Source organism: Dipteris shenzhenensis, chromosome 31 (assembly GCF_047967505.1).
Source record: "Dipteris shenzhenensis isolate YYH24624 ecotype China chromosome 31, Dip_SZ_1.0, whole genome shotgun sequence".
Lineage (NCBI taxonomy): Eukaryota > Viridiplantae > Streptophyta > Polypodiopsida > Gleicheniales > Dipteridaceae > Dipteris > Dipteris shenzhenensis.
This window is the reverse complement of record NC_141626.1, coordinates 46,767,292-46,793,952: the sequence shown is the minus strand read 5'-3', so window position 1 is coordinate 46,793,952 and position 26,661 is coordinate 46,767,292. Positions and strand designations below refer to the sequence as shown.

The window sequence follows — 26,661 nt, the reverse complement described above, 5'->3', positions numbered from 1 at the left end:
ATGTTGAGGATTCATGGACACATAACTCCAGAGTTTTAAAACCTACATATACATCATCACTAAGGATGGAAATCATTGACACCATAGGGCCAAAACGAAATCATCCTCTATCATAGTTGGTGAAATCTATTGCTCAAATTTCAAAGCCCTAGACAAAGGTGAGTTTTTTACAAACCGAAATGATATTAACATTCCATCATTAAAATGATGTTTTTCCTTGCACAAACATCATTTTGAACAAGGGCTTCACGTTTTCTTACATGCTACAATGCTTACAAGATTAATCAATATTTTCCTTGGGACTTTGAAATACAATAATGTTTGAAATTTCATGGACCACCTTTGGTTATGGAGGACCTTTTGGGAATCGTATACAAGCAATGCCTACTAATGAGCACAATCAATTCCACTATAACCTTGTGATAGCAGAATGTGACAACGTGACATACTATGGCATCCCCAAAAATATGATTAACACCCAATCATGGGAGTAGACCATTTACAGACTGTTTGAAATTTCATGGACCACCTTTGGTTATGGAGGACCTTTTGGGAATCGTACACAAGCAATGCCTACTAATGAGCACAATCAATTCCACTATAACCTTGTGATAGCAGAATGTGACAACGTGACATACTATGGCATCCCCAAAAATATGATTAACACCCAATCATGGGAGTAGACCATTTACAGACATACATCCTCATATATGTACATGTCGACACACCCCCACACACTTCACACTCAGGTGCATCCTTTATGTAAAAGGCTTCATGCTAAGCTTCTTTCAAAACTTCGGAGGTGGGGACAAACTCAAACACAAGGGCTAGCAATAAAGGAGACATGAACATTCGAAGTTCAATTTAGTCTCTTCTGAACAAATAGATCTAAGAAAAACAGCTTGCAAGAGGCTGTTGGTAGGCAACAATCTGCTAGAATAAGCAAATACACAACCCTAACTTGTGTTAAGGTCATGCGTTATTCTAAATATGTCATCACCTTGAAAATTGGCCTATCAATGCAATTATTTGCTTGAACTGCATATTTAAGTAAGCATACAACCAACGTTCTCCCCCAGCCACAAATCTGTGTATGCACGCTGTGTGCGCGCATGTGCGTGTGTGCGCGTGAGAGAGAGAGAGAGAGAGAGAGAGAGAGAGAGAGAGAGAGAGAGAGAGAGAGTTGCCTTGCTATGAGGTCAAAATATACCTTGGAAAAAAGAATTGAGTAGAATTTACCATATACATGTCCACTCATTACATCAGAGCATTTCTGAAGCTGGAACAAATATTCTCCAGCATCAGACCTTTTATTTATCCCTCCAGACTACATTAATATGCATACAACCCAAAGGTATTAAAGGGTGTGACATGGTCCTACTCAGCATCCATTAAAATTTCAGTTCAACAAAGCCTCTGAAATTTCCATGCTCTGCAGAGCTGCCCTCGGGAATGTAGCATTTTCCTCCTTTCTATCCACCATACCTCACAGGCCATGGTCAATATTCTGCTTATGTATGAATAGCAGGATAAGCAAGCCCCATGCTCTCCCCCATACCATTCCCGAAGTTAGAGAAACTGTTGTTCAAGGGGGATGGTTGCTCCCCTGAAAGAAAAGGCCTCCTGGACTTGCTACTTTTGGAAGAGCTTATATATGCAGCACTTGGACTCTGTGACCCAGAGCCATGGAGATCACCGTTCGCCATAGAATAGAAAGAAGAGCGCATGCCAGATGCTTTGGCCATGGAAGGTGGAAGACCAGTAGCATCTACAATATTCATGGGCCTGGGAGCTTCGTATTCCAAAGGCACCTCTTCCAATGTCTGCGAGTAGCATTAGCAAACTGATTGATTCATTTCCTAACCAAAAAAACGTTATGGTCTAAGCATATGATTTTTTCAAAAATATTACATTCCACTTGTAAAAGCCACATCAATATGAAGGGGTGACATTCAGACACTGCATGCCTTAAAAGCAAGACAGCACACGAGCAGAAACTACTGAACCTTGTGGAAATGTTTCAAGACCACACAGCTTACCTCAGCAGCTCTTCTTAAAACAGACAGAATTTCCGAGCAGCGCTTTCTCTTCAGTGCAACTTCTTCCCTCTCCTTTAGCATAACCTCAAAAAGATTCTCTCTGTAAACAAATTCAAACATAGTGTGACTCTCAATGACCAGAACATATGAACCATTGACTAAAACCATGTTTTGAAATACCTGTAAAGCTTCCTAATAAATACATTGTGAAGCTCACGTTTAGCATGATTCACCTGCAAATGATCAAGAATAAATCAATACGGCATTCCTTGACACATTCCAAGCCCAAAGAAAATAAAACACCCCTTACCAAGAAATGCATGATTGCTTTAGGAACAGCATCTTGCACATTTTTCCGCACAATGTCATAATAGGACTTGATCAAAGACCTTGTCACACTTATTTCCACCATTTCGTGCTCTGATAGTGCATCTGATGCCCTTAGCACAGCAGGGGGCTGTGGACAACAAAGGATCTTGACTCAGAAAAAATCATTTATGCCATGAAATTTTTGGGAAACATGTGTGTTCATGCCAGAAAAGAATAAAAGAACAACAATGAAAATTCACAAACGTAATCGAGTTTTCTGATATAAAAAAATAGAGAAAGTATCCTAGAACCATCCCCATGACACTGACCTCCTTCAATTGAATCGTTGCAAAGGAAGGCTCCAAATTAAGTACTGGCTCACTGAGAGGCCTATGAACGGTGGTATCTTTGCCATTGGAACGGACCTCACTCCCACCAAAAATTGATGAAATGCCCCAGCTTCCACCTGACGACGTACCTACTTAAACAAAAGAAGAATAGGAATCATAATGAGAGATGGAAAGCAATACTCCTCGAGACAAGCTATCCAGATTTGAAAGCATATTCCCACCTGAAGTGCCACCGCTTTCAGAACGAATGTTTGGTGGTTTAAGAAGGCCCTGACCAAATGCATAAGAACAGCATCAGACACGGTGGTTCCCACTCAAAAACCAGTATTTCTTGCGGAGTACTCATAAACTTCCGGCGGGAAAATCATTATGAGTATATCGGGAAGTCCTCAATTAGTCGGGCGGCGCTTCGTTGGTGGAAAAAGTAGTAAATTTCATCGTTCCTTTAGGCTATTCCATTTATGATTTGTGTGTGTGAGTGCATGCCCGATCTCCATGGTCTCTCTCTCTCTCTCTCTCTCTCTCTCTCTCTCTCTCTCACACACACACACACACATAACACACCGCAGTAAAGTTATCGGATTGGCACACAAAATAGCTCAGCAAAATAATCACGACATCGAAAGATTTGTGAAAATTTTCTTTCACTTGATGTGATTGACCACTAATTAGTTTAATAGTGGTCACCAGTCCCATAGATCCTGTAGGGTCTCCAAAGGACTTTAATATAATCAAATCATATGATCTCACTCTCTCTCTCTCTCTCTCTCTCTCTCTCACACACACACACAAAGCAAGGCGTCTTCCAACATACACCAAAGAAAATGATTCAGGTACATACATGATCAGCAACCACTCCTGATGGAGTTGTCCTTGCAAGAATGGCTCTTGACTTGGGCACCTTCTCAGAATGTACAGGCAACCTATCTGCTGATGGATCCTTCCCATCAGAAGTCTCCTGAGACAAGCGTCAACATTAATTGTTAACCATATGCAAGATAGACAGATTGACATAGGCGGTTGCAGAGAAGGGGGGGGGAGGGGTGGCATCGGGGCAGGGGGGAGAGAGAAGTGTGATTGCAGGACAGACAGGGAGAGGGGGAGAGTTTTCTCTCTTTCCCGGGTGCGCGTGTGTGTGTGTGTGCACGCGCATGCGGAACTTATGACAAAGCCATATTCTACGACGAGTGCCTCTGAAACGTTATGCCATAGTATAAAGTTAGCAAACCTTGGAAGGACCTGACACCTTTGCAACACGATTTTGAAGAGCAACCTCCACAGCTTTGCTGCCACCCAAAAACGCAGGGTGTGAAGTATTAATATAGTCCATCTGCACATTGAACAATGTGTGAGGTCATTTTTATCTGCAGCTCCAAAATAAGTACTCTTACAGAGTCAACATGGTGAAGTCTGACAAGGATGCACCTCCATTTCAATAAGATGGCAGATCATTGCCTCTGCGGGTGCCAGGCCTTCTCGTAAAAAAATACCCACAACTTCCTCCATCCTTTTGCGTAAATCAGGAAAACGCTGCAGCTCATAAGTCTCACAGCGATGAGAAATCTGCAAGACAAACAATATTCAGCTGACTTAATGTATTCAGCAAATCTGTCATTGTACATACTCATTCAATCAACCTATGACTGTAGAACAACAGAACTGATATGACAGGGAAAGGTATTCTCCCCGCCACTTCTCTCTTCACCCTTTTGGGCAGGTTTTGTCTTCAAGGGCTCTGTATAACAAACAAGCCCACAAGCCCAGTCCCTACGCTTGAGACGTAAACAGTACATATCAATACCTCAAGTGGCACAAATCCTTAAATTTTTAAGTAATCCAGCTACCACACTTTTTCCATCTCCTATCTTTATGTTCAAAACCATCATGCATCCAGCAGGCCCATCACAGCAGCCTCTCCCCCCCCCTCCAATGTTATTACCCCTAGGGGAGGGTGCCTTGGGTTAGGAAATTAGGTAGTAAAGATTGTGGCCATACACTAGTTAGGCCTAAATGATCTAAGGGGCTAGTATGCCCAAATGAGTACAGCTAGTACTTAGCTAGGAGTCCTAGGTGTCCTAGGGGTCCTGATGTATTAGGATATATTTGGTTAGGTGGCCTATAGGCTTAGCGGTCACAGATTGTGCACTTGGGGGTTCTAGTAGTGTCTTTCCAAGTGAAGTGTGGAGGCAAGGAAGTGTCTTCCTAGTGTGACTCTTACATTGGTATTCCTATGTGTCCTAGGGGTCCTGATGTATTAGGACATATTTGGTTAGGTGGCCTATAGGCTTATCGGTCACAGATTGTGCACTTGGGGGTTCTAGTAGTGTCTTTCCAAGTGAAGTGTGGAGGCAAGGAGGTGTCTTCCTAGTGTGACTCTTACATTGGTATTAGAGCAAGGCTTCGGGTTTTAGATGTATAGTTTGATACCTAAAGCATAGTATGGAAATAGATTGAGTTTACATATGGAACAGCACTAAAAGGACTGGGGCAACTAACTATTAAGACAGCTATCCAATGCCTTGCATTGATGAGTTCTTCAATAAGATTGACTTTACATTTTGGGCATCATCAGATTAGGATCCACCTTGATGATCCACCTAAAACTGGATCTAGTACCCAAAAAGGATCGTTACCATTTTGAGTAACGTACTCTGGGTTAGCTAATGGTCTTGCTATGTTATAACCTTGATGCCACTGTGCTTAGACAATAAGTATCCAGACAAGTTTGCACTCACTCTTCTAGATTATATTCTTATTTTGTGTAACACTAAGCAAAGCATTAGTCTTTGAATTACTCATGTAGAATGAGTTGTGCCAAAAAGTCTATGTGTGACTTCCTTTTAAAGGAAGTCAAGTATCTAGCATTTGCAGTTAGTCTTTGAATTACTTATGTAGAATGAGTTGTGCCAAAAAGTCCATGTGACTTCTTTTGTAAGGAAGGCAAGTATCTAGGTCATATTACCTCTAAGGAGTAAGTAACTATGGATCAACAAATAAAATATTTAAGAAAGGCCAAGTCTGTCTACCTTGGAAAAGCTACAAATAGTCCTTGATCACTTGGGTTTTTGTCAAGGATTATGCTAAATTTACTATAACTATGACAAATCACTCTATGGGATGATTATTTTAGCCTAGAATAGTTTTTAGGGGGTACTTTAATCTTTTAATTCGCTAGCAACTCAAAATTTACCCAAATTGGAGCCATCCCTTAGACCTCAATATGCCCTATCTAATGTGCATTTGAGAGATTAGGGTGCTAAACCTAACACTCAAAGATTAGGGTTTTAAAGATCACCACCGCCTCACAGTTAAACACTATGTGATCTTGATCTACCCACATAACGCTAAGCATCATTGCCCAACTCACCAAGGCTCACCCCCAAAGCCAATCTGAAGGTGCGAGGAATAAACCATGGGTACTAGACACCCATCTAGTGTTGGAAAACCCTCCTGGATGTGCAAAGCATCATCCGTCTCGCACAGCATGTTGATAATTTAAAACAACTGGCGGGTCGTACGGTAGGAAATAGTCAACGACTTGTAACTTCACTGATGTGAAGTACGCCTCATGTACTAGCTTTCAACATCCTATCTCTGTATGTGACTATCGTGGATACTGAAGATCCATCAAACAAGATCATAAAGGTAAACCATACTAAATATGGTGAAGTCATACTGAAGAAGACAAATCACACTAGAAGTGGTAGATCACTATGAAGATGAACGTTCGAGTCACATTGAAGGTGACATGGACACATTCAAAGGTGTCTTGTGCTAGCAGTATGAACAATGTGGTCACGTTGAGGGTGACGAGCTATACTGAAGATAGCATCCATGGTGATCAGCCATCGTAAGAGCTTTGAAGCATGAATAACGATGCACGCAAGATTTGTAAAGATAACCACTTGGGGTGTGAAGTCTAATCAAAAGAACTCCCACAAAGAAAACTCACACACGGGGTTAGTAAATATATGAGTGTCCAATAATATTCCATAAATGTAGTGGAGACAAGTGTAGGTATGTTGTGATCAACCTGGATACTTGGTGTAAGATTGCGAAAAGAAGGCCACGGATCAGAATAAGGAGTAGTAGTCCTACAAGGAAGAGCTGAAAGCAAAGGCATCTAATTTGGCAAAAAAGGAACTTGTTTGGTGGTTACACCCAAAAGCTGCGAGATCGGATATGTCAACCAGGGTGTTACAATGCTAATGTTCAGAGGTTCTAGATTTCTTTGTGAATGTGGAGGAGGACAATGGTTGTTCACGTTGTATTGAGGTTGCATCAAGGAAGATGAGAGACGGGATGTGTGACAATTGGATCCTAGGATCTGGTTTGCTCCTAGCTTCAGAGGGGGATAGTTTACGAGAGGGGGGATGACTAATGAGAGGCCCCCATAGTTGATGGACTTATTAGTGGTGCTTGGGTATCATCAAGGCTGATGAGATTATGATGAGAATTGATTCAAGAAAATATTACCAACGGTCCAACTTTGGAGAAACGTATTGAGAGAGAATGACGCTCCAGTATATGATTTGGTGAGATTTATATTAGTAAAAGTTTTCAAACTCCTCTTGGAGTGTAGAAGAGAAGATTTCATTACACTCTATATTAAGATAGACACGAACATAAAAGCATGTGTTACAAGTTTTCTCCCCCCCCCCCCAAAAAAAGCCAGTTTATATTAAAAGGGAGGTTACCCAAAAAAGACCTATTACAAAAAATGGCCAACTACAAAGAGCCGATTGCTCATAGCCTACTCTTGAAACAGGAAGCTTAACATTTGGGAAAAGAATGAGTACACGTCCAACAAGAAGACCCAACTCAGGAGTCTTCCGTGCTTACAATCATCACTAGATCCATTAAGGTTGATTTCATTAGAGCAATAACATCCACTACACTAAGGCCAACCTCCCCCTTCCTATCAGGGACCGAGTGATTCCGAACCCCCCATACTGCCAACAACACCGCTGCATGGACATATGGCGAGCAAGCGGCCAACGTAGACGGGGGCCCAGTCGAGTCACCTGTTAAAGCTGCCTCCACTTCGAATTAATTGAGAAGTGGGAGACTAACCCCACCTTCCAAATTGAGGATTCTAATAGCCGCTATACCTAGTGCATCTCTGGGCACGACCACAACAAATGTTGAGCACTTTCCACTGCACCACCACAAAATGGGCACGTCTGAGCAACATCCATCCATTTGGAAATACGCCCAGGTAAAGGGAGCTACATATGTATTGCTTTCCATAGTAAGAAAACTGTACACAGAAGAGATCAATTTCTTAATCCAGCATCAGGAAGGCCCAAGCTCTTGTTCACTTTTGAAACCTTCATTTCCTCCCACAACATATAATGCAAATGTCGCTCATGTTCATCCCCCCCAAGGAAAAGCAAAAACAAGCACTCAATCTCCATTTAATGAGATTTCTTGAAGCTCTGCACCGATGCTAGGTACATCGTAGTTGTTGCCAAAACATGTTGCATTATCAAAACTTTTGCATTCCAACCTAGGCTTGGTCCATGCCATTGCCTCAGCTTCTGCTTCATCTTCTCCTTGAATCGTTGTGTAAGGGACAACCCCACGCCTAGGGGTCCCCAAGTAGCAAACTACCTCCCCTCTTGATACCCACTTAGGCTGCAACCTTGCAACCCACTCTAGAAGCGACTCTTGAGACACACTGAGAGCAAACGTTTTTTACCAGCGGCACACTGAACCGGACACTTCACAAAACCTATTTAGAGCATCAAACAGACTGGTTACACTTTGTTGAGATTCCTTCAAGAAGGCCACCATGTCGTCTGCAAATAATTGGGGGCAGACTTAACTACCTGACGGGGAAATTACCCCTTTAATCGTTCCCTCTATCACACCCTTTTTCAAAAGGTTAATCAATGGTACTGAATAGGAGCAAATAGGAAAGGCCCAAAGGAAACCTTTCCTTACAAACCTTCGTAGATCGAAGCGACATACTATCCTACCATTAAGGAATAAAATCGCCAAGGTGTTCCCAAACAAAGTATTCACTTCACAACATAGGACCAAATCCAAATGAGTCAACACCTTGCAAACTATCGAACCTTGTCATATGCTTTATTCAGATCAAACACATCACCGAGCCGACTCACAAGCAAAATCAACAGCAATATAAACATTTAAGATATTTTCAAAAATATCTCTCCCTTTGATGAAGCCATTCTGCTCATGGTCCAGCACCTTTGTGCCATTGCCTTCGCAATCACCTTGTATGATGTCTTCAACATCGTCATGGACCTCCAATCACCAACCCGTAACTTGTTGCCGCTTAGGGGATAGTTTCAAAATACCTCTTCTTACAAAAAAACCCTCTGTACTAGCACATTATCCATAGCCACTAAATTCCACTTCATCAATCCCCAAAAGGCCACATAAAATTTGGTTGTCAAACCATCTGGCCTTGGGAACTTATCATTCTCCAACATGATATCAACAACAACCCACAAGTCCTCTTTAGTGAAACGATCAATCAAGCCTCGTCTCTGTGCTTTGGAAACCCATGGCTTCACCATCTCCAATACAACTTGTAGCTAGCTCTTCCATTCTAAGTCGGAGTGGGCTTGTTTTCCCACAATGTCACTTAATTCCTTGCTAAAAAGCTCTGACTGGGATCCAAAGCTGTTTGTGCTTAATCCTTGCATCTTCAACACGCTCAATTTCATGAATACACATGGCCTCTTCCACCTCGACTAGCAAAGTTACGTGATACAAATCAAAAGGGACCGAAAGCACTCTGGCCAGCAGACTTTCCCAAATTGACACTCGATCTTGGCCGTTTTGGCCCAATGATGCCCATTCCACTCTCTAGCCATTTCAACCACACTCCTGATCGAAGCGTCCCATTTGGCACAGAGGTAATGCCCGCACCACATGGTCTCTAATTCTTCCGAACCAGATTACAAAGGTGTTGCATAATGAAGGCCAAGATTGAGACAAATTAAAGAGGGTTAGGGCTAATTTGGCTAGGGGATGTTTAGGCTTAGAGAGGGCAAAAAGGAGATATAGTGGAGGGGGACTATGTAATTCTACCTCCACACCCTTTGTACTAACCTTTGATGTGACATCTAATCCTATCCTACTCTCCTCCTTTCTCCTCCTGTGTGCCCATAGGAGAGAACTGAGGAGAGATAGTGGAGCACGAGGCTCCAGAGGCATAGCTGTTCTTTTCAAGACACACTTGAGACCACTCATATCTGTGGTATGAAGAGAGGAGCGCACATGTCATATGTGGACAAGTCCAATTGCTAGATGCCCGACAGATCTTCATTGCACTATGCTACTTTCCCCAAGACACATCGTCACATGCTCATGAGGTCACAACAGAGAGAGACAGCCCATATGAGATGATACATGATGATATCATAGAGTTCTCCAAACAAGGAGACACCCTCCTTCTGGGGGACTTCAATGCAAGGACAAGAGATAGGCAAGTGGGCCTACCAGACTTCACATATGAGAGAGACACCCACATGATTCCGGAGCTAGATGCAGCAGGGCTCAAGATCCAAAGACACTCTACAGATACCTCACATGTGATAGCACATGGACGACACTTGAGTTGGGAGTAGTCCGTGATCTCATCATCTACAATGGCCTTCAGAGATGGCCGTCATCCAGGGGATCCACTTGTTTTCCACATGGCGACAGAGCTAGCACAGTAGACTAGCTATTGGGCCCATTAGCTTTTTTTGTCTAGCAGATACATGACCACACAGTCCCCCCCCCCCCCCTCTCAGAGCTAACCACTCATATCTAGCCTTCTGTGCCCTTGCTACTACACCAGTCACAGGGAGAGATCCTACCACACCTGCTCGTACCCAGATCCACTTTGACCGTGCCCTTGATTTAGTATATGTGAGTCACTTAGCCAGAGAACTTGAGGGAGGATGATTTAGACCTCGCCCACACCTCAGACACCCTTGTCACGGTGGTACAAGACGTTGCCACCAGATCCTTCCCTACAACCCAATCCGCACAGGGAAGATGCCTCAAAATCCTTGGTTTGATGACGAGTGCAAAGAGACACGAACCCATCTCACACAGGAGTGAGCCTTGGGTCAGTTTAGATGTCATCTGAGACACAGCAGATCTTTCGACGGCTAGCATTCCTTACACACAGGATAGATGAGATCACATATCATTCCGAGGAGGAGACCCGACCACTAGATCAAAACTTCTTTCGGAGGGGAGGCAACCCATTCCCATTATTGACCTGGGGGTATGGCACACCTATGCATGCTCCTTATACGATGTCCCGTGGCAGGCACCACCGGATATGTCCTCTATGCCCAAGGCCACTACTTGTCAAATGTTTACTACACAGAATGTACGGGCTGCACTCCGCCGGCTCCACAACCGAAAGGCACAGGATCATGAGGGCCTACAAGCAGAGCACTTCGCACATGGGCATGTATTAGACTTGATTCTTGCACAAATGTCCAACCATGCAATATGCCACGGCTTCCCACCGGCCTGGAGCACCACCACTATCGTACCGATACACAAAACTATCGCACCCTCATGATTGTCCGGCCAAGATCTATGGATCAGTACTAGAGAGGGAGATCAGGAGTAATACAAAGGCACAAGGGCAGCAGGCACTAGGGCAGGCAGGATTCATGAGGCAATACTCTGCTCTAGATCACATTTTCACTTTGAGGGCCATCATTGAGGAGGCGAGGTCCAGACACCAGAAAGTCTACACATGTTTCGTAGACTTTCGGAAGGCCTTTGACACTATCCCACGACCCTAATATGATCAGGAGACTATAGGAGATGCACGTTGATCTGGGGTGTGATGAGCCTATATGAGTCAGTCAGAAGTAAAGTCCGAGCCCCGGGCGGTCTAGTGGATTGGATCGAGAGTGCGATTGGGGTAAAGCAGGGTTGCCCCCTCTCACCAACTCTCTTCGGACTTTACATTGATGAGATATAGATTGCCTAGGAGGCGAGGTATCATTACTGAGCGACCTCCTAATACAGATATTATTGAACACTGATGATATAGTCGTTATATCATTCTCAACAGAGGGGTTGCATAGACACCTGGAGGCCTTAGAGGTGTTCTGCAAAGAGAAAGAAACCTGACACTCAACCCTACGAAGACCAAGGTTTGTCTTCAACACCTCATGAGCAGTGCTTCACCGACTTAGCTTCACTTATCCTGGCGAGCTAGTAGAAATAGTGCAGTCCTACACATATTTGGGAGCAGTCTTCACAGGACCCACATGAGGACGTAATGCTTTGGCTTGACTAGAGCAACAGTACTTCCACGCGCACTTCCAAGATACACCGATGAAGGGCTGGCTTTTCGACACGCTAGTACAACCAACTGCCATGTATGCAGCACCCTTCTGGGGATGCGATCTTCCGAGGACAAATTGGAGGAGTTTTGAGGGGGTACAAGTGATGATGGGGTCCAGGATACTTCCATGTAAGCCCTCAGTCCCCCAAGAGATAGTGCAGGGAGAGTTCGTCATGACATCTCTCGAGGTTGGAGACGGTCTAAATTGGGGCTCTATCTGATGGAGGTGCATTACTTCACCAATGCGACTCAAAGCATCAACAATCTTATTTGGACTACTCTTTCAATACCTAATTTCCATATCAAAGTCTTGCATTAGTTCAACCCACCGTGCCTTCCTCCCCCTCTATCACATATGCATTTGATATACACATGGTACGTTAATACAATAAACTTGGCTCCTTAAAAATAATGTTTCCAAGACTTTAATGTGTATATAACGGCATATAATTCCTTCTCCTGAGTCCCTGGGCATCATCTAGCATTTTACTCTCAAAAGCTATAGGTCGGTCCTCTTGGAATACAACCACGATTATCATGAAATCACTAGCATTAACCTTGACCGTGAATACAAGCTGGGATCTGGTAAGGTCGAGAGAGGTGCATACTTCACCTTAAACTTGAGAATCTAAAAAACCTTTTCAAGTTTATCATTCTAGAAGATAGGACAATTGGACCGAAGTCCACGTCCCTTAAGGAGACTCACCGATACAGGGAGACACTATTGCGACCGATCAAAGAGCAGTAGGGGATGACCAAACCACAGGACATAGAGACGGACCGGCCACAACTACGCATCACAAACTTCTATACATTTGAGTCATCCCCAGGACACAACGGAGTTAAGGAGGAGAAGCTAGCCGACATGAGAGCAGCCTGGATTAGCAGCCGACACAATACCACCAAGAGAGGAACACACAAACCTCACGCGAGACAGAGTGCCCAGAGCACATTCTATTGACCTATCACAGCATTCCTCAGGGGTGACCGACAGAGACGAGGGGTCACTCTGGACATAGCCCAGAGAGTTCAGAGATCGAGGAGACCACGTCCCCCACCACCGTAGCGTAACACCGTAGCGTAAGACAACCCGACAGACACAGATGCCGGATATCTTCATAGCTCATCAGAGAGCCATCACTGTGCCGAGCTTCGGTTTCTAAGTCCCAGCTCCGAGACTAACTTGTATCAATTTGTATTTGGATAGATTGATTTGAATCAGTTTCTACTTGACTGACCATGATTATGATTATAATTTTACTAGCTATAGATTAGTACTCACCAACGGCCCTAGCATGCCCATTGCTTCAACCCACTGAGACTTCTATGAGTTCGCTTTTTCTAAGCGCACCCATTGCTTCAGCCCACTGAGACTTGTATGAGTTCGCTTTTTCTATGCACAGTCAGAAGCTTTTATTAAAAGGGTTTTACAGCACCTCGATGCTCTTGCCACACAAGAATGCCAGGTCCAAGAGGCTCACAAATCCAAAGAACATTGAGATTTTTCTTTGATCTGGCCCAATGCAAGAGAAGCCTGGCCTGCTCAACCGACTAGGTAAGTCCTTGTTTCTAGGGAGCTTAAGCTCGATAGATATGAAGGAAAAGCAGAACCCCTGGTGCTTGTCTTTGCAAAACCAGCTCAAGTGCTACTTTTTCGCTGTGCACATAGAGGACAACGAGAAGTGCATCTTCCTGTAGAACAACATGGGATAGTAGCTTGCTATATGCCAACTCCCTTTGCACAGCGGAAGACATACCCTGAGAATACAAGACACTAACGGAAAGACACCATTCAATGTGTGTGCTTAGGGGGGATATACACTGCCTGATGCCCACCCATGCCAGAAAAGGGCTGGACGGGGTGTGTTTACACACCAGACGGATGGGCAGGGAAAAAATTTTGACCTGACAAATTTTCAGCATGAAGACGATATTCAATTGGCAGCTCAGTCACGTAGACCCATTGTCAGGAATGGGTGGGGGTCTCTGCCCACGCTCATGCGTGCCCCCCTTTTCAAGGATCCAATCATGCTTACCCACGCAGTAGCCACGTCGACCAACTAAGAGAGCACATATATACAGCCAAACTTGAATAGATATAATCCTATTAACCAAGTACAAAAACTGCCAACACATGTAACAGCACCTTCGGCCGCAGTGCAAACAATGACTACGGTATATGGCTCTGTTTGCTACACCCTGTGAAGTAGATGTATCCCTTTTGCCACGTTCCTCCATGTAGGCTTCAGTAGCTGAGCACTCATGGAAAGTTCTTCTCTGAGGTTCACTGCATACGAAGCTCCCTCCTGTGCGCGTTCTTATGGTCTCCTACAGAATGTAAATCTGCACCTGATATGTCTGAAACTCTGCTCCTGCAAGGCTTGACTTCTTGGGTTTGTTCTGCTACTTTGGATGCAGTTTGTTCCAAGGCTTTATGAAGTACCAAGACCCCCAATACTGGGGGCTTTGTATAAGGGCTGAATGCCCCCCGAAACTGGCTGACCCTGCTGCAGACTAGCTGACCAGTCTGTCAGTCAACCAGAGACTGGGCCAACCCACCCTGCCCTCCTCTACCTGTGTCCTGCCATACAGTCCTGCTGCACCACCCCCAGCTTTTGACCCTGTCCATAGGCTCTAGGCTCAGTCCCATGTGCTGCCCCAAATCTAGTCTAACAGGAAAGTCTTCGTACTGCCCATGTGGCAGCCAATCTGCTTCCCACCTCACAGTCCTAAACAAACCCTCTCTGTCCCATCTTACACTGTATGTCATCCCTCCCCATGTCCTCATATGGGAGCGCACAAGTGGGGAGGTGACCCTAATATTCCAGCCCTTCCTTCAATGCAATTAAGAAGCCAAGCCTGATACCACCTGGTGGCAGAAGTGGCACATAGAGGACACACATATGGATGTAGCCAAATATCATTGGGAGAAGTTCGCCAAGGATGTTTGGCCCCCCAAAACCCTGAAAGTGCTCCAGGTTGTCTTTAGGAACAAGTTCTTAACTCAAGTTTGCATCCTCAGCACACCAACGTACCGAAGATCCTCTCTTTGGTCTTTGACACAATTTTCAACCCAAGTAACTGCCTAGCATCATGTCTCTCAATCTCCTTGAGAAGTATTTGTGTCAGCATCACTGGTCAACAGCATCATGTACATGGAGCCTTTGACATCAACAAAGTCAACTAACCAGGAGAACACTTTGAATGTGTATACCATGAAAACTTCTCTGATGGCCAGTTGGGCGAGCAGGCAAGCGTCCTCCAGGGCAGCCTCAGGAGGGTTATTTTCCTAACGGAATGGAGGGGCTCCCCTTTTTTCTCGAAGACTACATCAGGGTTGAGGTGGCATTTTCAGCCTCATCCTTGGTTTCTCTCCAGCTGCTTTTGAGTTTTGCTTCCTGTTTTTTCTCATGCCCAACATGATGTATTTCCGCATCGAGCTTGCTCACGCGGGGTTTTTTTCATACTTAATAGAAGTCTCTTTCATGAAAAAAAAACTTCTCTTTTGTCTGTTTTTGAAAGTTTTCATCCTCCATCCTAACAAATATTGAGTTCCAAGCATGGTATTGTATTTAGCATAAATGCAAAGAGAGAAAACACTCCCTTGGTCTTCACCATAGTTACGCTGAAACGTGTTTCAGGGGCTATTTTGCCCCGAAGCGTTTCAGCAGAAGCATTTCTGTCTGCGTTTCTAGACAGAAACGCTGTCTCTCTTCAGACATGTTTCCCCCTTCAGAAACAGCGCTGAAACGTTTCTGAAGGGGGTGTGAAATGTTTCAGCAGGGCTGAAACAGGCCGTTCACACTGGCCCTATTTCTGCAAATCGCATTTGCCATCACCTCTTTTGTTTTGCAGTATTCAGCTGTTGGAGGACCTTGAAGCTTGTCTCAGCCCTCCTTGCACTCCCTCCACTCCAGCCTCCAATCCTTGCAGTCCTTAAGTTTTTCAGGTCTCCTTCAGCCTGTCCACTCCTACAGCCCTCCTTCAGCCTTCACTGCTTGAATTTCTCGTTCAGCCCTCCTTCAAAGTTCTGCCTCCAGTTCTTCAGCCCTCTCTTTCAGCCCTCCTTCAGCCCCCTCATTCAGCCTTTTTCATTGATTTCAGATTTAGTGCTAAGTGAATCATCAATCATTTTAAGATTGTAGTATGTACTATACACTATGTTAAGTTACGAGTAGGTTGTAGGCTGTAGCATTGTAAATGTGTGTGCTCATTGTGCTAATTTAATCTCACAACCCCCTTTCTAAGACCCCTTGATGAGGTGGTGTTTCCCCATGTCAGCTCTCCCAAAAATCCCGAAATGTTTCGGTTTCCATTTTGGTTTCCCCGTTTCCATTTCCCTGAAGTATGGGACTCTTCACCTTCATGTTACCACCTAGTCATACCATGTCAGCATGCCTATGCAGTTCTAAGCCAATGCTAAAGTCAGTGCCAATCATCATCTCATACTCCATTACATTTAATCTAGAGCTTTCGCATAGAAAGGAGATACTCACCTTTACAAGTTCATCATAAATAAAACGAGCAAGTTGTAAACTGGGATCTAGTAAACGAGCAATTTGGCGACGAACTAGAAGCTCAAATGGTACCTGCAATGATTGGAAATAATGAGCTCTTTCGTGTACAGAATTTTGGGCATTATTCTTAAAGCATAAGGTTCAAGATCAAACAAAATTCAACAGCAAAGACCTTCAAACATTTAAATATTAAGAGAAAGTTGATCAAAAGGAAAAAACGGCATGAAGTGGTAACATACCATGCAGGAGTTCCATTTAAGAACTTGAGCATTAACAATACCATGAAGTCCAAAAAAGGATTCACAGATTGTAAAAGTAGAGCTTGTGCAAACAATCAATAGAAAATACAGTACACTTGCAAACCAAAGCTTACAAAATGAGCCAATTTCGTATATGCACCCTTCGAATTCCTTTCCAATGTTCTCCTCATATTAGTCTAGACCTAGTTCAAGGCCCTTGGATTCACAATAAAAAGGTAGTTGTCCTCATACCTCCCAACCATATGCCAAGTCTCCTCCAAGCCGAAGGTCTAGTGTTACACTCCTTCTTAAAGAATGAGAACCTTAATCCTAAGAAAGGCTTTTTCGAACTGAAGCGACATCTAAATTCACTTATAGATGGCATGTACACAAGTAAACTTACAGATCTAAAGAGGTGTGTACAACACATCAAGACAGCCCAAAAACAAAGTATAGGTCAATCTAGGTATAAACATGGCACCTCCTAAGGGCATACACTTTCAAAATTGTGCAATGTCTGGCTCCAAGATGGGGCTTTAAAGCTACTCCAAAACGGTGCCTCCTTCCTTTGTATGTTGCATGCTCTTAAGGGAGCGTACACTTTCAAAATTGTGCATTGTCTGGCTCCAAGATGGGGCTTTAAAGCTACTCCAAAACGGTGCCTCCTTCCTTTGTATGTTGCATGCTCTTAAGGGAGATTCAGTGGCTTCCTTTGCCTCCTTGATAAAGAGGGTTATACAATGGTCCTTTATACAAGTTCACGCAAAAGCTTGAAAAGTAAACGAAGGATTGCCGTATCCTTGATCATGGCCCATAAATTCTAATTTCTAAAACACTAGACTCCATTCTTTAGTTCAGTTTATTATGACTTACAGTTTTTGCAACTGTTAAAAACTATGGAGAGGACATCGTCATGTTTTGCAATGCTTTTCTCTCAAGCCATTGCCAAGGAAAGAGACAAGTTATTCGCTCCTCCAAGGGTGGGAGAAATTTGGAATTCTTTGCAAAAGTTAGCTTTGAATCCTCTCACAAGACTGCACCTCAGGCCCAACTGGGAGGATATCGAGCATTTGCGCAAAGATACATACCAAGAAAAGAGACAATCAATCTTTTCATGCCTACAAGACTCATGAACTATATCAAGTGTTGACATAGCAATCTTGGCACTTTACAACTTAACACAAGTAAAAAACAGTGCAGCTCAATAGGTCGGTGTATGTCAATGCTGACCCAGACCACCTTGGCCTTCAAAAATATAAAGCTTCGAATGGCTAATGCAACATCGAGTGAGAGCCAATCTTGATGCGCGGAAGATGCAGCCTCTCAACATGTCCATCATTCGATGCAATCAAGAGAGCAATGATACAAATTATTTTATTTTTTCAACAGAGAAACGATACAAATTTCTTAGGAAGTATATGCTCCGCTTTCAATGCAAGACACAATAGGTTCAAGCACCTACAAGACGAGCAGTTCTTGTTGAAGAGGATACACTTGCACATGGCCCATATCCTGTAGTACCGCTGTTATCAACATCTATTACTTGGATTGTGTGGCACATGAGGAGTTGCCATAGCATCATCATCACGACGGCATTGAGACAGAGTTTAGTTTAAGGAGGAAGAGCAAGCACAACCACAAAGCAAGTTGCACAACCTGCAGTGCAAATTGGGAAGGCAATTTATGTCCTTTGGGCACTCAATACAAATGTCACAATTAAATTTGGCAAGGAGTTAGACCGGATACACACGAGGGATTGGTTTGAGGACGATTCCTCTTCCTTTTCCTCTTCACAGGAAGCATCATCAACTTTGAATCATTATATGGCTTTATTAGAGTAAGTCTAGTGGGCAACAAGCTACTGATATATTGCTTTTTATTGTGTTTCATATGACATGAACAATGGACTATAACAAGACCCATGATTCATTGGGTATTATGATGTTTTGATGAACCATAGGGTGTGTTATCATTTATGTCATTTTTTACTCAAAAAGTCTACAGTGGTGATTCATTTGTCACTTGTACGTTGTGGCTTGTCATTTCCACGACTGATGAAGTGTCCAAGGACTAGTGCGAACTATGATCTACATTTCATATGCTTACCTACCTACACACACACGCACATGAAGATATACCTTTGTATTAATTAGTGCACAGCCTCTCCTCAATCCAAATTAACCTAATGCTTTCACCTGCTAATCACTTAATCGAGCTCCTAAGCCTATCCTCAATCTCTGTCTCCCTGCCTGCTTCCATTCTCTCCCCTTCTCTGCTCCTTCTTGCTCCAAAGCTCTTCCTTCTTCGGCTCCTCGCTCCACCGCTCTTCCTTCACTCTCGTTGCCGCCCTCGACCTCTTCCTTCTCGTGCCTCCCTAAGTCTTTCCTTCTCTCTCGCCGCCTCCCTCCTCTTCTTACTCTTGTTGCCTCCCTCTCCACGGCTCTTCCTCCCGCTCCTACTCTTCCTCCCTCTGTCTTTCCTTCTTGCTGCCTCCCTCTCCACCACTCCTCACCTCTCCCTCCCCTCTCCTCCCCTCCTCCACCTCCTCTCCCTTCCCCCCTAGCCAAGATTCATAACATCGACCCCCCTCGCGCTTTTTGCACCTCCCCGCTTCACGACTCTGCTACAATCCAACCTGCCTCTTCCAACTACAATCCTTATATATAGGCCTCCAGAGAAGCTTTTGGAACGAAGCTTCCAATAATTCACCTACGCCACCCCCTGCCCTACATCAATTGCCTCCCTCTAAATGATGCTTAGGTTAATTGGTTCCCCCCCGACACACCAACAAATTAAATAATAGCGAGTTTTTTCTCACTGGGGGACCTTATTGTTGTTCGATTTTTAGCTGTTGGGGCTTTTGCACCCACATAAGATATTTCGATACACACACACATGAAGAATCAAGGTAAAGGAGGAGGTGAGAGGAGAAATGGAGACAGAGAACTTAGTGGACTATTGATTATCTCAAGAAGAGTACATGTGCCAAATCCTCATCTTGCACACACACGCACACACCATAGATGAGGTCATGAATCAAATCTAACCTAATCTAATCCTTCACATCTCAAGGGGTACACCCACATACAATTGTAAGTACAAGAGTTCAGCATGCTAGCTGCTCACAAAAATCCATACGTGAATTCTTTTACAAAGAGCTCAACTCATTCCTTTGGCAACATGCCACTTGACAAATTCTAAACTACCTTCCTAATTACATGCCACCTAAAGGGCAACTCTGGAGTCTTCGAAGCACTTGGTCACGCGGTAATCTCCTAGATGTTTTATAAGCTCCATATTGCTTGGGTCATCAAGCCCGCTTGGTACTTGCAACGATTAACTAAACTGCACAACCATGGCACCCATTAATGGTTAGCACCTTGCATGCAAATAATAATCCGTGGATTAATCCTAGTCACTGTGGGCATCCCCACCAAGCAAATTGTGCACATAACATAGAACAATTTCACTGGTTGACCAAGGTCAACCCTCTTGATCATAATTAAGAGACTTTACTGACAATCGAGGCACCTTAATTATGGCCAAGTCTCTCGAACCGAAGTTGACACATCTTAGTGAGCCCTCTTGGCCTAAGCCAAGTCTTCCTAACTGGGGTTAGGCTTACTTAAAAGTATCTTTGATCGAAGTGAATAACTCTTGGAACATATATGAAGTACTCTTTAATTATGATCAAATAAATGGTCAAATGGAACTCTGACTTGAGGTATTTCCAACTTGGTGATATCCCCTTGGCTTCTATTCAGTTGACCTCAATTGATATCCAAGATTTGTGGATGATCACACAAAATGTCTTCATCCATCCACTTGGCATCCAATGCCAAAAAATTCTTGAATTTTACAAGATACCTGTAAAATTTGTGTACATTATGGTACACAATCTGCTCTGGCTGAAGGACCTCCTCCAGCTCGTCCACTTCCAGTGGATCCTTTGTTATTGGCTGTATAGGCTCCGGCGGTCCCTGATATTTCTTCAGAAGACTCACATGAAAGACATTGTGAATCCTCCTATGCTCTGGCAGTTCCAATCTGTATGCAACCTTATTAATCTCATCTATTACCATGAAAGGGCCATAGTACCTAGAAGATAACTCAGCATAGACTTTTTCCTTGCCCTTAAGCTTGCGGAGCCTGGTTTCTCAAACTTTAGAAGTACCCAATCCTCTCGCTTGAGATGTAGCTGTCTCCTGTGCTTATCTGCAACCTTCTTATGCTTTTCTAGTCTCATGTGCTTATCTGCAACCTTCTTATGCTTTTCTAGAGACCTTTCTATGACTGTTCGAACCTGGCTGAAAGCTGTTTGGAGGTCTCTGACATTACTGATCTTTTGCAAATATCTCGTCTTTGGTCCTCAAGCTAAGTGGCAGAATCACCTTTCCATAAATTACCTCACAAGGAGCTTTCCCTATGGAGCTGTGAACCGTATTATTATATGCGAACTCCACCACTAGAAGGTACTTATTCCAGTCTGTTTTTTGGTCAGCCACGTAGCATTTCAATAGATTCAACACTATTGAATTCGCTACGTCAATTTGAACATATGTCTAAGGATGGAAAGAAGAAAAAACCCAGATTTGTTCCCATATTATCAAAAAGGACTCTCGAGAATAGGCTGGTCATTCTGGGGTCTCGGTCCCTTACAATGGACTTTGGCATTCTATGATGCTTAAACATATGTGCCATAAAAACTTTAGCCATATGATCTGCCTCCATAGTTTTACATACTGGAATGAAATGAGCCTGCTTGCTGAATCTATCAATGATAGTCCAAATCCCATCATTCCCTGGGTTTGATCTTGGCAAACCAAAAATGAAGTCCATTGCAATACTTTCCCATGGTGCTTGAGGCACGGGAAGAGGCATAAGTAGGCCCGGTGTCTTCCACGTCATATTTGACCTTTTGACAAGTGAGGCATTCTATAAAAACTGATGTGTATCTATTCGCATAGCTGGCCAATATAAATACCTCTCTAAAGCCTGCGGGGTAGCAGCATATGGAGGTGCATGGCATTCCTCCATACCCATCTTTCAAGGAATACTGGATGGTGGACTGCCCCTCTTGCGCTTGCTGCAAAATCTCACCAAAATCTGTGTCATTGGACATATTGCTCTCTAATGTCTTCGAAATCACTATGATAGCCAAGAGTCACATTATTCACCTGAGGTCTTCGAGACAAAGCATCTGCCACTCTATTCTATGCTCCTACAGTATGGACAGTCTGCAAATGATACATTGGGAGCATATTTGCCCACTTCATATGCTTCTCAAAGAGCTTAAGCTGAGTCAAGAAGTATCTCAGACTTTGGTGATCAATATTTACTGTAAAGTCTGCACCAAAAGATAGTACTTCCAAGTATTAATAGCATGAATCACAGCCAACAAATCTTTCTCGTAGATTCCCAAGTATCTCTCAGCATCCCATAGTCTCTAGCTTCCGTAAGCCCCTACATGACTATTCTGGTTCAATGCAACCCCAACACACTCTCCACAGGCATCACAAATTACAATCCACATCAAAAGGCTAGTACAAGTCAGAAACTATCAAAATTGGCTCTGTGCTCAGCTTCTCTTTGAGTGTAGTGAATGCTTTCTTCTGTGGAGCACCCCATCTGAAATTTGCATCATGAAGTGGAGTGGTGATATCTGCAAAATACCTGATAAATCTTCTATAATATGAACATAGGCCTAGGAAACTACGGACTTCATGCACAATCGTCAGCTCTAGCTATTCCTGAATGTCTTGGATCTTTGCCGCATCCACTCGTATTCCATGCTTGGAAATTATATGCCCCAAGTAATGGATCTCCTCCAAGAAAATTTCACTTTTCTTGCTGTTTGCATAGAGCTAATAATTTCGCAGCTCTTGGAAAGCAGTAGCAAGATGCTCCTTATGCTCTTCTTCGGACTTAGAGAAGAAGATACAATCCATCATTCTGTTAAAGATAGCCAAGGCATTCATTAACCCAAAAGGCATCACTAGGTACTCATACAACCCAAATGTAGTGCAAAACATGTTTTGTGCACATCCTGTGGCTAAATTTCTAACTTGATGATAACCACTCTTCAAATCTATCCTGCTGAAAACTACGGTACTGGGCTGAATCAGCCCTTTGGACAACAAGTCTTGCACTTGGGCCATGATATGGGAGCCTAGATCATCCCTGTTGTCAGGACACCACCAACCCTGTCCTCTATCCAGTAGACCTCCGTACAGCCCCGTAAAGTGGGGCCATACCCTGCTGATGTCAATGCGCCCTTCACAGGGCCTTGTTGCAAGCCGTACGCCTACTTTGAGGTTCCCTTATGCCAGGCCAAATCCAAGGATACATGCCCCCGCCATCTCTCCTGCACAAGGTCTCTTGTGCTATCCACATGACAGCTCATGTGCTGCCCATGTGGCAGCCCCATTCTCCGCCCATGTGGCAGTCTATACATCCCTAGGTCCATCTCCCCCATGCTCTCATATGGGGGCTTACAAATGGGAAGGTGACCATTCCAACAGGTACTCCAAGAAGGTGGAAAACCGTGACACAGCCCGGTTGAACATATGTGCTAGGATCGGGGCTAGGACCTCCTGTCCATGTACAAAGTGCTCTGTCCGGAGGCCCTCCTGGTCCTGCACTCTCCGATTCTGTAAGCGGCAAATTGCAGCCCGTACATTCTGTGTGGTGAACAGATGACAAGTGGTGGGCCTAGGCGTGGAGGACATATCCGACGATGTCGACATCTGGGCATCATAGAGGGAGCATGCATACGTGTGCCACACATATGGGTTAGAGATGGGGATAGCTAGCTTCTTCTCTCATAGAAATCCCCATCCAATGGACAGGTCTCCTCCTAGGAACGATCTGACAATCTCATCCATCTTGTGTGTGAGGAAAGCCGGTCTCCTACGACGCATCAATCAGCGATAAATCCTCTGTGCCTCAAGTGGCATCAGATGACTCAAAGCCTACTGTTGTGTGAAGTGGGCTCTCGCCTCTCTGCACTTGTTGTTGAACCAAGGGTTCTGAGGCATCTTCCCATCCCTAGCCCGCCCGAATCGAGGCGTGGGAAAAGATCTCATAGCAACATCCGTTACCACTGAGACAAAGGTGTCGGAGGTGCAGTTGGCCTTTCTGTTTGCTAGGAACATCTAGGTGTGGTTGTTTTGCAGGCTTCTGTCTTGCTAGGACTCCCTTGACGGGTATTCAAAGCTATCAAGACAGATAGGGCTGATTTCTCTCCTACCACGACTCCCCTAGTGGCTATCAGAGTTGCTATAGAATGTTGCACTGGACTAGGATGCCTTTTTTTGTGATTGCATAGCAGGACGGAATTGCCTCTGATCAAATTATTCAGTTGGCTGTCTGTGGGCTGATGCACTGCGGTGCAATTCTTGTATTTGCATGCCTTCTGATAAAAGATTAAAAAATACCGAAAGGGGCGCTATGTTTAGGGCCAATCTGGTGTCCGGTGCAAGACGGGGGCGATCTAGCTCTCAGGTGTTCTGTTCTAAGTTGATTTTGTTTGCCGTGGAAAGTTCTACATGGCTGCAAATTGAGTATTTGCTGGGTTTTTTTGCCAAAAAAAAAAGTATTTGCTGGTTGTTATCAGTTCACTGCCCTTTGGGGTCCCAAAGGCCGGTTACAGTGGTTCCATTGCCGGGATTTCACCATCTTCTTCAAGAGGGTGAGCCTGTGGTTCTGTTTGGGTCAGGATAGCAAATGCTGGTTGCTGTAATAAATTTGCAGCCAAGGGAATTTTTCAGCCATGGCACATAGCACAAAAGCTGAGGAGAAATCGGAGTCTTTGGGTTATACTGTATGGTGGGAGGAAGATGATGAACAGCCCATTCAATCGGACCATGCCACTAAGGGTTCTCGTCATGAAGAGGAAGAGGTTTGAGGAGCCAAATGCAGATGAACAGTTTAGAGCACAGTTGCACGGACCGCTCAAACGTTGTGCAGTTGATGCAGGATCCACTATTTGCAGAATTGGTGAATGCGCCTTTGAAGCCGAAGAAGACTCCACAAGCTGGCGCAATGCCTCATGCATCATGTATGCGTGGAAATCCCTAGAGCTTTCCGTTTTACGGTTCGTGACAGCAGACTTTCCCTCCATCTTCTATGCCCACAGGTTACTTCGGAGGAGGTTCAATGTTTCAGGCAATGGTTGGACAGCCTGAGCAAGGCATAGGGATGCCTCGAAATTTCCCTTATGGATTTCAGACTGGCATGCAAGGCTATCAGGGACAGATGTTCGGAGGTATTGCAGCTATGATGCCTAATATGATGTATGGAAACAGTGGGATGCAACCAAGGATGTTGACGGCCATGCTCGATATGATGGGGAATTTTCCAGGAATACCTGGAATGAATGCAATGGGACCAAGAATGGTCAATCTTGCAATGAATACTGGATAGAGTGTCACAAATCTTGGTAATATGATGCAGCCCCCGTATTTATAGCCACCTACCTATGACCCAAGGGGAAGCAGAAAGATTATAAAGAGGGTGGTTCAGCTGTGAAATTCAACGCTTTCAATGGGAGCCAAGACAGGTTGAAAGCTCTCACCTTCATTCAACAGTTTGATGCAGTATACTCGGGTGGGAATTTTACAGAGTTGTCAAAATTCGCAAAGCCAACACTTTCTTGAAGGGAAATGCTTTGCAATGGTGGAAAAATCTTCTCTTGCAAGGGAGAGCACCCACCACATGGGTGGAGTTCAAACGGGTCTTTTCAGCTGCGTGGTTGACCACCACATTTGAGGTTGACATCATGACGGCTTGGCATAAGTTGGATGCAGAGAATTGCCATAATTTGGAGGAATAAAACAAGAAATTTTGGGAAGCTCTGTTGCAAGTTAGTTCCTATCGGCATGTTCCGTTGTCTAAGCAGGTAGAAAAATATTGATGTGGATTGCCGAAGGAAATTCGAGGAGACTTCTGCACGAATTCCAAGGTTTCTAACATGTCGCAGTTGATCAAGAATGCCAATACAGCTTATGCTTTGCTACAGGGCAGGACCACGGGCAGCAAAAGAGAAGAATTCAAAAAGAGAGAAGAGTTCAAAAGGAAGGAGGACTTCAAACGGAAGGACAGATTTGGAAGACCATCGAGAGCTACTTTGGTTGCAGGCCAGCGGCGTGTTCTCAGGTCATCACGGCCTACCAGGTTGACAGAAGAGGAGAAACAGGTCCTTAGAGAGCAGAATAGATGTTTATACTGCAAAGAGGAAGGCAATCAGGTGCATGAATGCCCACTCAAGAAGAAAAGACAACATCCCTCGGAGAATAAAGATGAACAGAAGGTGGAACCCAAAGCTAATCTCAAGAGCAGTTGGGGCAAAGTTCGTGATCAAACCTATTTTTCTTCGACCCAGGTGCTAAAGCAAAATTTATTTGTTCTGAGTTAGCACGTAGGCTGGGTATACGACCTGAGGAGATGGGTTCACTTGCATGTTGATACCGAAGAATTTTACATCATGCCTCTGAACGGTTGTGATGTACTTTTGGGCATTCCATGGTGTTATGGTGTATATACTTTCAATAAAACAGTCACCTTGACTCGTAGGGGAAAGACTCTGGTGATTGGAAGCAGAAATTCAAGAGGGAATTATGTACAAGCACAGAGAAATCCGGCCATTTTTACATATGATAGATTCAACCAGTCGACATCTGTTCACATTAATGCTAGTGATGAATATTTTCTTGCTTGTGGTTATTCAAGGCACGTTGGTCTGTACGATCTTTGCACTGGTAAGCAACTTCAAAATTTTAATGATCTGCATCAACAACACATCAATTTGGTCAAATTTGCCCATCACTCCCCACATACGTTTGCTACGTCATCATTTGACAAGGAAAT

At 44.1% G+C, this 26,661-nt stretch overlaps 1 protein-coding gene across 3 annotated transcripts in view; it reads right to left on the bottom strand.

Annotated features, from left to right (window-relative positions):
• Positions 1-1,216: 1,216 nt before the first annotated feature.
• LOC147881543 (dynamin-related protein 3A-like) overlaps positions 1,217-26,661 on the bottom strand; it is a 33,853-nt gene continuing 8,408 nt past the window's right edge. The window contains exons 11-20 of one of the 3 annotated variants that reach the window (XM_087370305.1): positions 16,535-16,627; positions 4,124-4,261; positions 3,927-4,028; positions 3,540-3,656; positions 2,920-2,968; positions 2,678-2,829; positions 2,350-2,496; positions 2,220-2,272; positions 2,040-2,139; positions 1,217-1,823 (exon numbers count right to left, since the gene is read on the bottom strand). In XM_087370305.1, the coding sequence (XP_087226431.1) occupies positions 1,512-1,823; positions 2,040-2,139; positions 2,220-2,272; positions 2,350-2,496; positions 2,678-2,829; positions 2,920-2,968; positions 3,540-3,656; positions 3,927-4,028; positions 4,124-4,261; positions 16,535-16,627 (1,263 nt within the window). In that variant the 3' untranslated portion in view covers positions 1,217-1,511. Of the gene's footprint in view, positions 1,860-2,039; positions 2,140-2,219; positions 2,273-2,349; positions 2,497-2,677; positions 2,830-2,919; positions 2,969-3,539; positions 3,657-3,926; positions 4,029-4,123; positions 4,262-16,534; positions 16,628-26,661 lie in introns of all 3 variants that reach the window. The other 2 variants (XM_087370306.1, XM_087370307.1) reach the window with 2 other exon arrangements.